This window comes from Plectropomus leopardus, chromosome 20 (assembly GCF_008729295.1).
Source record: "Plectropomus leopardus isolate mb chromosome 20, YSFRI_Pleo_2.0, whole genome shotgun sequence".
Taxonomy (NCBI): domain Eukaryota; kingdom Metazoa; phylum Chordata; class Actinopteri; order Perciformes; family Serranidae; genus Plectropomus; species Plectropomus leopardus.
The window spans coordinates 1,597,819-1,610,320 of NC_056482.1; the positions used below are offsets into that span (position 1 = coordinate 1,597,819).

At 39.3% G+C, this 12,502-nt stretch overlaps 1 protein-coding gene across 1 annotated transcript in view; it reads right to left on the bottom strand.

The window, feature by feature from the left end:
* Window positions 1-224: 224 nt before the first annotated feature.
* ptpa (protein phosphatase 2 phosphatase activator) overlaps window positions 225-12,502 on the bottom strand; it is a 30,567-nt gene continuing 18,289 nt past the window's right edge. The window contains exons 9-10 of the mRNA XM_042509070.1: window positions 9,914-10,021; window positions 225-3,288 (exon numbers count right to left, since the gene is read on the bottom strand). Coding sequence (XP_042365004.1) covers window positions 3,214-3,288; window positions 9,914-10,021 — 183 coding nt within the window. The 3' untranslated portion in view covers window positions 225-3,213. The remainder of the gene's footprint in view (window positions 3,289-9,913; window positions 10,022-12,502) is intronic.

Sequence of the window (12,502 nt, forward strand, 5' to 3'; positions counted from 1 at the left end):
ATTGTGATACTGTGGTTTTGTTAAAGCTTTATTAGGAGCATTATCTGATGTGGCTCACTTGTGCATGCCCCCAGTACAATCTCACTGCCTGCACTGTCTATACTTATGCCCCCGTCCGTATTGGGGGACACCAACATGGGAAATTGTCAAACTGTACATGTAGCGTAATGTAACATGGAAACAGAACAACATCCAAGTGCATGGTGGGGCCGCCAGATAAAAGATGAGAAAACGGAGGAATTTATTAAATCAGGTTTGACAGGTCAAGGTAATCACACAAAAATAGTTCTTATCTTATTAAATTAAAAAACACATGCCGTGATCTTTGAAATGTGCCAGTTGAGACACATGCAGAATTCACCAATCAATCAAAACTGGGGTCAAATCTGGGGTAGGAAACTATAATTATTAAAAAAAACCTCTATTTATTATTACTATCATCTATTTTATGTGGGGTGAGAATTCTGAGGAAAAAGCTACACAGCACAACCACAAGAATTTATTCAAGAATGGTTTGTCAATTCACATAAATGTTTACCCTAACAGATTAAGTAAATTAAAGGTGGAGTCAGTGATTCTTGAGAAAGATTGTTAATTTTGCAATGTAGAGTTCAGCACCTTATTGCATGTGCCAGATTGACCCTCTTGCTCCTACTGCCTTTGCCTTGTCCTATGAATGAGCATGAACACCCCTTTTTCTGATTGGCTGCAATAATAGTGTTTGACAAAAAGTGCATTTAATTAGAATTGCTGACTGCACCTTTAAAGGAGCTATACGTGATATTCAGAGCATATCTATGATTCGAAGTCTGAGCAGGGATTGTCTGCACACGGCTCTCAACATGGAGGTGGCTGAGCTGGTGGCTAGCAGCTAATGATGATAACAACAGTGCTGACAGTAAACAGTGTTAACCAGAGGGGAGCTGGAGGGAACAAGTGACAATGCGTCATCAGCCATAAGGTGGCATTTAGCAAGTTACTGGGATAACAGTAAGCATATTTCCAATACAGATTTGAGCAAAACATAATATTTTTGAAATGTTGATGACATACAATTGCGAGATGACTGCGTTTCCACTGAGTGATGTTATGCGACTTCTCCTCTGGTGATAACATTCCAAGAAGCATAGTTATTGATGTTCAAAAGATGGATTTCATTTCTATTGAACCCACCGCACTTGTCGTCATGATTTTTGACCAAAGGCTACGTAGATGTGTTATGCCCGCAGTAATGGAAAGGCAAGCCCCTTATACGTAAGAGCAGCCACGTATGAGGGATTTCTGGGAGGTGATAGTCCACGATTTTACAGAGGAATTATGGATACAAAACTTCCGGATGATCTGCCCAATTTTTGAAGAGCTATGCGATTTAATACCTTTTGTAGGGCCTGCAGCATCATGAGGGAGCCAGTTCTTACTGACAAGCACATAGCCCATCACGTGACCTAGAAAAGCAAAAAAAAAAAAAAAGCGTTTCGCAAAATATCTATACCTCATGCGTCAAGCATAAAAACATTTTTGCAATGAGTTTTTTTATTGACCTATTTCCATTAGACATGTTTTATATTCACAATTTCAATTTGTGCAATTTGAGGGTTGATGGAAACCTAAGAAGTGGCACTATTTTTTTTCCCCATGCGTGTTTGGAACTAGGTGGAACATTCTTGGGGAAATTAATAACTCCGTTGGGATAAACACACAAGATGGCTGCGTTCTAATGGGGTTGAGTTAATCATGATCATGAGAAGAACACCCCCCTTATGTCGTATTTATGAAGTATAAAGTATGTAGAAGCTTTGAGTTCATGAGTTGTGACGTTTTTTACTTTCAGAAATGATGCAGGCCATGGACTTAAATTTTTCGGAGGATGGTAAGCTAATATATTGTAATTTTATATATAAAGTTGCTGTAATTTTATATGCCAGAGGAAATTGATATTCCCAATGGCCTCATCTTTTTCCTCTAACACTCCGCCTTTGCATTTCGTGACTGGCTCGCTAGTTTGCTAAATTGTTAGCCTTGGTGGCGTTTAGACGGCAGCAGCAGCGTCCATGTCACTGTTGCCTCCATGACTTGAATGCAAAACATATCATGTATGTGGCTTCTCATGTCGTAACAACAAGCTCATGAGTTCCATTTGAATCCAGCAGAACTCACATGCACTAACATGTATGTGCAGCTTAAAGAAAAGAGCAGCTCAGATTATATCACACACAGAGGGAGTGTGACTTCATTCTCTGCTCAGGTCGCCGTCACTCCACTATATCTTTAAATAGAAAATAGTGCTTTGCTCATGTGTTAATGCTCTGAATGTCATATAGAGGTCCTTTAAATTAAGAGTGGGCTCAGCTGGGACTGTGATGGGTGTAGATTATTGACAGTAACTTAAAAGGGACACATGGAGGGGTAAAATTAAAGAGAGATATGCTAAGATTCTTATCTAAACTTCTTACTTTTCATGTAAACAAAGTGCATGAAATTCAGTATATTCTGTTTTGGATGAACTGTTGTGGAAGCTTTAAAAGTCTAATACTGACTTTTTTTTCCCCATTTGAGCGAGACAGGGAAATGTTGAGACATTTTATTTTGGAAAAAAACACTCAAAACTGTTATTTCTCAGCAAATTCTTAATGTGACGGGGATGTTGGGATGACCTGGTCATTTAAAAATATTGGTACATTTGCAATAAAATAGAAAAAACATTTGGCCTTAAAAGCAAAACCAAAAAATAAAACAACCTAAAACTGAAGAGGAAACTATTGCAAAATATTTTGAAGAAGTCACACAAAGTCTTCTTTGTAGCAGCTCACTCTGTGAATGAGCCTACTGCTCATGAGGATTCACACTCTGAGGTCAATTCAAGCATTAAGCATCAATGAGCACACCGGAAAAAAAACCCCCAAAAAATTCCCTCCATCCCTCAAAAAAGGGCCCAAATTCAAATCTATCTATTATATAAATAAAATGACAAAAATATATAAAGATGCTCCAAAATCACAAAGCTCATCCACAACATGCTCCGCATTAACGTCATGGATGGCCAACAAGCTTTCATGACCACATGTGCGCACATGTGGAGTTGCGTGTGTACAAACTACATGTTGTTGGTTGTTGCTACTGTTGGGTTTGCACGTGAGGATGCTGGAGGAAGGGAAAACTGTAGGTTCCAACTGTCGGGATTTTGGTCTTTCCATGGCGTGCATGGCTTCAGAGTCAAGGCTTCACAGGCTGGATGGACAGCAGGCTACCGAATTTGAAGTGCTGGATCACGGGGAACTTCTCCAAACACTGGAAAAGAAAACCAGAAAAAGCATGTTTCAAACAAAGTACATGTTAAAGCCTCCAACCGCTCTCAAATCCTTCTTCACAGTGACAGAATTGGGCAGGAAACTTTGAGAATGAGAATCATTTCTGCTCTTTTTTATTCCTCATATAATCACATCAGTCACTTTTTAGTAATCAAATGAGTGCAACGCCATGAATGTTTTAAAAGGAAAGACGGTTAAGGCCACGTTTAGACAAGAACGGCTCTACTAAAAACAGAAAAGTCTGTCCTTTGTGTTTTTTTTTTAAAAAAAATCTGCCTTCATATGACAACATTGTGAACACAATCCTCGTGTACATGGATCCGCAAAAACAACCAAAAACACTGCAGTATGTATGCCACGCCAGTAGTTGGCGGTGTAACTTTGTAATGAAGGGGTGGTGTTTTTCAAAAGATTACACTCTGGAACCTGGTTTCAAAAGTTTGCGTTTTCAGGCCCCCAAAATGTGAACGAAAGGTCAAACTGCAACAAAAATTTAACGTTTCATGCGAGACCTAAGTGTGCACCGTGACAGTTCAACGCATGGCTTTAAGTATATTTAGACCAAGGTTTGGATATGATTAATCTCAGAATTCTGACTTTTATCTCAGAATTAACCTGATGTCAGTCCTGTCGTTGTAAAAATGTGTGGATTTTCTGACCATCATCGAAAGTATCACTTACTCTAGTTCTGCACCAGTCCATTTTTTAAAAGATTTTTTTGGGGCATTTCTGCCTTTATTAGAAAGGACAGGAGATTGTTAGCGTGAAACGAGGGAGAGAGAGGGGAAAACATTCAGCAAAGGGCCACAAGCTGGAATCAAACCCACGGCTGCTGCGACAAGGACACAGCCATCATATTTGGAGTGCGAGCTTTATCCACTCAGCCACACAATGCCCCCAGTCTATTTAACCAGTATTTTTAGCCACTTACCATACACTCTCATTACATTTTCAAATATACCCAAAGACGATGACACACAGTAACATTTTGTGAAATTTATATTGAAGTCTAGTATTTGCTTCATGATATAGATCAGCTCCACAATGTAAATAGTTCTTCAATGGCCCATGTTACACCCTTCCACCAAGTTTCATGAAAACTGGTGTTTCTTCCATTACCTCGCTGACAAACAAACCAACCAAACTAAAAAACATGACCTCCTCAGCGGAGGTACTGGGGCTGTATGAGATACCTGTATATAGTCATTGTATTACACATACAGTAGTAGCTGGCAGTCGACGTGCTTTTGGTTTGCAGAAACAGATGGTACAGGGGTTGATATCAAAACTTATTTATGCCACTTTAAAAAAGACCTACTAAAAAAATCAATATCAGTGTAAGTGGACGCTGTATTTAGAGTGTTTTCAGGGCTTTTCCTCGCCGTCACACAGCCTTTTCCTTTGGCACTACATTTCTTATCCGCTGCCTGTCAGCTGTTTGGGTCTATAAGTGCTGTTAGTGGCTGATACACACTAACTGAAACAAAACTTCCCGTTGAAAACACTCAATGCAGCTTCTGTTTAGACTGATATTGTATTTTTAGGTAGGCCTTTTAAAAAGTTGCTAAACAACATTTTTATATCAAGCCCTCTATACAGTGATGCTGAGCTGTGGGGTGCGCCGTCTGTTTCTGCAAACTGGGAGCACATCGCCTGCCAGCTACTGTATGTAACACACTGACTATACATGAGTATCTCAATACAGCCCCACTTCAAAAACTATCACTTTAAAATTTGAGTTGTAACAAACTAACATTTTCCTTTAACACAGATATATGACTCTGATGCCTTTCTTCAGTATCTACTTCATATAAATTGGTTACCCACAATCAGAATTTATTAAGTAGACCATATATAAAACAAAAATATACATCCCTGTCCATTCATCATTCAAGTATGTCCCTAACATGAGCTATATAAGCAGGTGTGGAAGCTGTGGCAGCATCTGAGCATCTAAACAGGGAGTCTCTATTGAGGTTTAGTCACAGGACACATCCTGGTCTTTGACTCAGACACTCAGTGGAGCCCAGAGAGTCAACCTTGACCTGAAGCGTTTGCTGCTAACTCTTCCCACTGGCCTTCCACTCTGAACATGTTTAAAATGGCTGTGGACGAGCCCAGAGGAAGGCCTTTGTGCGTGCCGCCACAGTCCTGGTGTTGGGGAGCGACGGTGGGGGTGGTGGGTGTCTGCATTGGGGGTTGGGAAACTGCGCTGGGGGAGCACAGTGGAGTTGAACTCTTGTGCTCGGCCTATCTGTGCCGTGACGCTATCAGTCATGATCATCTGGACAGAACTGGGGTGGAAACACATGCCTCAGAGAACTTTGGTCTCAACATGAATTTAATCGATGAAAAATCATCAGAGAGTCTATACAACACGTTCACAGGACATCATACTACACTGTCAGGTAATAGATACAACTAGCCTATTAAAATGGATTAACAGATTCAATAAACATTACTGAAAAACATTTTGGCAAACCTGACGATGTGATGACATGTCTCCTAATTTGATCCAGATTTGTGGAGCTGTATGTGCTTTTTATCAGAGTCAGAATCTGATGTATTGCCAAGTGGGTTTTCACATATGAGGAATCTGCCCTTACTAACAGGGATTTGAAGCCGTTATATCTAAAACACCAAACTCCACTGAGCTGCTGCTCTGCCGCTGCCTCCATCAGCTGTTGTCGAAGGTAAAGAGGAGACAATATTAAAATACAATGAACACTGAAATTGATCTTTTTAGGTGGATAAAATATGTTTTGCTGCGACCCCGTCCACAGCAGGACATCACTTAAATTCCATGCTGGTGTTGTGGGACTGTACTTTATTTATCAAAAGGGTGTGGCTTTTTTTATTTAAAATAATTTTAAAATACTACCTTTTAAAGTCATATGTCCCTCACCTGAGCCAAAATTAAAAGCACAAGTCCCTCCACAGTGCTGACATTTTAAAAAAATTCCTGACCTGTGTTAAAGCTCCCCTTCCCCCCGATAGGTGACAGTCCCTTTTTGTAAACACTGAGGGAGGCCGGTGCGTCGACGAAGAGTGTGCGCAGAAGCCCAACTGAGGTGTTTACATGACGGAACAACTCGACTTCTACTCAAATTATCTGGGTGTGTTAGTTCGATTTCAAGAAATTGGATTTAGTCCAATTTCAGTAGGACTAACATGTTGACTTGTATTTTAAAAGTCCAGTTTTAGTCGTACTGACATAATAATTCCACTTTTTCTAACATTATGTAAATGTATTGGGTGTAACTCCATTTTATGATCCTGTGATTTAGTCAGGGTCTAGGTGTCTAGGTTAAGTGATTTGTTTCTTTTTTTGTTTTGCGTTTTTCTTTCTCTTTTTTATTGTCTTTTTTTATTTTGAAACTCCTGAGTGGTGTCTGTACTAGTTATGTTAAAGCACTAATTATCCTCATGCAAAATCTGTATATTTACCAATTATGTCTATGTTTGTGCGCATTTGCTAACAATTTGTGCAAACTGACCCCCCTAAATAAAATAATTCAAGCAACTAATCCAAAGTACAGACCTAAACCAACACTGAATGTATCCACTGACAAACAGTGTGTATCAGAGCCTGATATGTGTTCTTCCTCTCTATCATAGAGCTCCACTCTCATTAAAACTATTAAAAACACATCTATGCACCATGCTCTTGGACTGAAAAAAGAAAAGATTTAACAATCAGAAAAATATAGAATTAGACCAGCCTCATCTGGTGAATGGTTCTCTTCTTCCAGACAGTCTGGATTTTATTTGTTTCTCTCCAGTATGTTAATAACTTGTCGAGACTTAACTTGTTCTCTAGCTCGTCAGACATGATGTGATGAATTAGCCATCTCGAGCAAGTCTGTGCAAGTTAATTTTTGAATAGTGCGTCAAGATGAACTGAACTCAAAAGCTGCTTGGAAAAGGAGAAGAAAAAAAAAAGATATAACTGGGAGTGAATGTGCTCAGAACACAAGCTTTGAAATGTCCAGGAGAACTTGGTGGCTGATGTTTTTTCATGTATGGACAAGATGCACTGTGTGTTTCTGTCTATTCAAGTCAAGCCAACAGTCCGAGTCCATTGTTTCCCCGAGCATGTGTCATATCATGCTTTCAATGTGTGCTCCAAACAGGCTGCGAGGCCTCGGACTTGCCTCGTCTCTCAGACAGAAAGTGGTGGATTCTGCTCTTTCTGGGTCTAGCACAACTCTCTGCCGAAAACCCTGTGTGGGGCCAGGAAAAGGGAGAGAGGAATGCAAGTCTGCTGATGGTTGCTCCAGGCTTGGAGGAAGGTCGGGACAGAGGGAGGGGAGGATTTAATGAAGGGAACGGCAGAGGAGGGAGGAGGAGGAGGGAGAGGGGGAGGGAGAGGCAGACAGCTTGGCCCCTCAGCTCTTTGGGAAGACTCACAGGCTGCTCTGGAAAACACAGGATGTGGGCATGCAGGCGGGGAGAACGAGCTTAGACATCCCCCCAACCCCACCCCCAACCGCCCACACACACACACACACACACACACACACACACACACACACACACACAATTCCATTCTCTCCATTCCTCGCTTAACCCTTTCCTGCCTCTCTCCTCCACTACTCAAAGAGAAGCAGTCTGTCTGGGCGTTTTGCTCGGAGGGAACCCGGTGACAGCCCGGCTCTCAGAAGTCATCTGATTTTTCAAAATATCATGTAAACAAGAAAACAGTTTCTGGAGTCAGAGTTAAGGATGAAGATATTCAGTTTAAACAGCTACATTTCTGTTTCTAGTTTGTTTTTGTTTTTTAATTATATATTGCTTAACTGGATTTCAAGCGTTTTTTTTATGTGAAAATGTGAGAAGTATTCACTCAGTACATTTACATGATGTTAGAAAACGTCGGAATATTGTGTTAGTATGACTAGAACTGGACTTCTGAAATACATATTAAGTCTGACTGAAATTGTACGAAGTCGAACTCTCAAAGTTGGGCTAACACACCTACACAATGTGGTGGGGGGTCAGTTTAACTCTTTCCTGTACACGCCTCAGTCGGACCTAAACTGGCCTAGGCTTTCTGCACACGCTCCACAGTTCCCATGCTGGGCTTTGACCACGACGTCAAACATCATAATTAGTGGAAAAAAAGCTGGGAAAAACAAAAGAACAAGAACTGAACAAAAAAAAAACAAGATGAAGGTACTAACTACAGCACAGAGTATGTCCAAAATGTACAGCACTGAAAAGTTCACCTTTCAAATGCACGTTAACATTTTAGTCAGACTGAAATCGTTTTAAGACCAATTTCTGGATGTCAGGCAAACACACCTAGATAATGAAGTTGGGGGTCGATTTATTCCTCCGTGGCCTAGGCGTTCAGCTCAGTTCAGCTCAGTTATGTTCAGAGAAGCCATCAATGCACCTTGAATTTAACTATATAACTTTGACCACTCCATCTGTTCTTATTTCTCTCTTGGATGACATAAACTTTTAATAATGAGTGGATCTGCGAGCATAGAAAAAAAAGAATTGCGGCTGCATCATGTGAATTTCATATATTTGAATCCTTAGAAAACAACTTGGCAGAGCGTTGTTCCTGTGTGCTCCAGGGGCACTAAACCATCACTCTTGCCTAACAAGGAATTGATGCACAAACCTGCCAATTTCAAATATCCCATTAAGAGAGACTCTCACTGTAGCCTGCTATTTTTTATTCTGAAAATGTCGGCGTGCAGCTCCATTCGGTGGATGATAAACTGGGTACAGACTTCACTCTGTATCAGTGGTGAACAGGGAAATACAGCGAGTGCTGCTGGACGGAGCAGCGAGTGACAACAACCCTGCCCACATGTAAGAGTACTGTCTGCAGTGGAAAAGCTAAATGGATCTACACTCCAAGTCCATGTCTGTAGGGGTTACTTTTGGTTCCAAAGATACTTTACCAAAAGGTTTTGGTGGAAACATGGCTTATGTTCAGCCTCACAGAGCTGCTAAAATGGCTGCAGACTCTTAGTCTAGTTTTTAAACTCATGAAATAGCTCATGTAAACATCTTCTTTCACAGTCTTGGTCACATCAGCTGATTTTTCAGACTAACATCAGTTCACTTAAATGATCAGTGGATCTGTTCGTGCAGGGGAAGTAACATTCACATAAAGTTCAATTTTGGCGAACATTTATGTGAAAATTCACACCACTAGGTGACTGCAACAATTTCCCAGTGCTGATCTTTGAGGGAACCAAGAGAGCTGCAGTCCAACCTCTGTGTCACACCATCTACTTTTATATAACCCTTCTCTGCTGGAGCATGAACTGCTCCACCAAAGAGGTACAGCCTGGTCTGCAGTCAATAAGGACAGGATAAACTAACTGTGGGGGGATAGTGTTTTTAGCAAAGGAGATCACTAACTTTGACAAATACCTATATCTTCTATAGATTGTGTATCCATGTAGTTCAGCTTTGAGTTTTAGCGCTTTAGTGTTTGATTAGCCAACATTACAAGCAATAATTGTTGCTTTCAAACCTGCATGCACTCCCCCGACTTTTCCCACCAAACTGTTCATCAGACTGATGAATCACTGAGGAACTGGACTGATCAGTGACGATGAGAAAGAGGGAAGCAGGCATACCTCGGCCTTGTACATTCTGATCAGACCCTGGTTGACTTTGGACCAGGAGGGAACGGCACTGATGTTCCACAGCTGGTTGGAGTGTTCTGCAAACGGACCCGTCTTCATCTACAGAACAGGGAGGGGGACAAAAATGAGGTGAAGGAAGGACAAGTCAAACACCTTGTGTAACTTATCCCAACTGGATCCAAAAAATACAGGACAAAAGGAAAACTCAAACTGGTATTAGTTTTAAAACTTTGCTGATTATGGTGGAAGAGGACATCATGTTCTTTGATTTCAACCTTTGATGTGTATCAATAAAGTATATAAATCAAAGTTTATATTTTTTGTTAATTTATTGCGCCACAAAGTTTAAATGAGTTAAAAGGACAGTTTTCTTCATTTTTGATCCAAAATCAGTTTTCAGAGTATCAGACACTCCCTCTGTAGGCTGAAAAAAAGGGCTTTAAAAAGTTTTGAGTTACTTGAGTAATAAATCTTGAGTCAGTTTTAATGGATTACAACAATGATCCATTGTCATAGCAAACACAAAAAAGAGACATTTTGGCAAAACATTTTTGAAAAAATAATTATCAAATTGTTTGGTAGCAGCAAAGCCGCTTATGCTGCAGGAGCGAAGTTTCTGTGGCCACTTCATTCTTATTACACAGTGATAATACCTCACCAGTGGAATGCATAAATAACTGAATTCAAGCTGATTTTTCTCTGTCAATGAACAAATGTCTTTAAAGGTCTGTTTTTTTGTTTGTTTGGTTTTTTTTATTTTAGTTCTTAAAGTAGTGATTCAGCAAGGGAATGTGGGAAATGAAGTGCTGGTGATAATGAAGGCGTGTACTTTTGATCCGTCCTGTAAAGGAACAGAACCTCCGGTGTGTAAGGGAACATCTTGAGCTTATAGCAGTAAGACATATAAGATAACAGCGTTGTTCGACTGATTCCACAGTCCACAGTGGGACTCGAACAAGTTTGAAATTCTGTGCTAATGGTTAAAATTTTGTTGTGGACGTCCAACAACTTAACACTGCTCTAACCGTTTTGAAAAATATTAATAGATGACATCAGCTCTTGTTTGTTGTGGTCATCTGTTATGACAAATCCACAGAGAACTGTCACCAACTCTGCAGCTCCTCCCAGATCTACAGAGCTTTACTGTGTTGTTTAGCTCATTGTTTTGGTTTTATTGCACACAACTTTGTTTTGACTCACTCACTCGCTCTCATCTTTTTTTGGCTGTTTTTAGCACAAAAGCTCTGAAAGCTCTAAAAATGACCGGCCCAGAAGCAAACAGCAGAGGCATACAATTAGAGACCAGAGGGTGTCATAGTAGAGCATTTAGTAAAGGAGCTGGTAGAGCTAAAAACAACGTTAACAGAAGAATAACAATTGGATGATTTGCCATAAAAACTTAAAAGGGTAAAAATAATTTGCGGTCATATTTCCCTGCAACCATGAGGCCAGAAAATCATTAATAAAATAAAATTTAAAATTCTAAATAAATAAATAAAAATAAAATAAAATAAAACAATAATGACTATTAGTGTTGGTTTTAAACTGTAAACAACATTGTGAGTAAAGTCACAGACTTTAAAACCATAAAAATGAGCTGTAAAAATGACAAACCCATACACGGGATCATTTGGCCGATTATTGATAAAATGTTGACCAGTGCAGCTGCAAACTTGACAGGTGAAAGGTGGCTGTAAAACTGAGCTGAACTCACAAGCAACTCTGACAAACTCTGAATCTGCTTAGAAATTTAAAATATGACAGCATCAATTCAGCATTATCTGCACAATGAACTACATCTTCATGTAGATATTAAAAGACAGATCTAAGAAACTTTTTGTAAGGGCATTATTACCACATATATGCATATTGAACTTGGTTCTATGATGGTATGGTTGTGGTTTCTGCTTTTTTTTTTTTTAAATAGCTTTTTTTAAATGTAGGTTTGTTCTCCTGAAGATGATCTGCATAAAATGCAGTTGAAATAAAAATTCAGAGCAAAAAGTACGAGTGTGACTGAAAAGAAGACTGTTTTCCTCAATCACGCTTATAAAAGAAACATGTAAAAAAAATAAAAAATAAAAAACCCTCCTGATAATTTTGCTTTCTTAGCCCCTTGAAACCTGGGATGACATCACATCCCTTGTGATACATTGCAACGCCTTTCACAAGTATTCAAACCTTTGAACTCGGCGCACACTGGTTTGATTTCTTTCAAAAATGTGAGCAAAAAGGCAATGAGCAACTCGGCAAGAAGCAACCAAGAAATTGCAAGACATTAATAGATTTATAAAATATTTTTTTGAAAAGCTAGGGGAAATTTTATAGAGGCCTTTATTTAAAATGATCATACCTTTATATTTAAAATTATTCTATAGAATATTTGTAATTTTTAAGCAGTTCGGTATATTTCCTTGGGTTTTTAAATTGTATTATTATTGTCATTACTACATTTGTATTTACTTTACTGTTTTTTTAAAATTTCTTTCTTTGTTTTGTTGTTGTTGTTTGTTTATTTTTGTTGTTAGTTTATTTTTGTAATTAATTTTTTTTTTTTTTTTTTTTTTTTTACAATTTTCT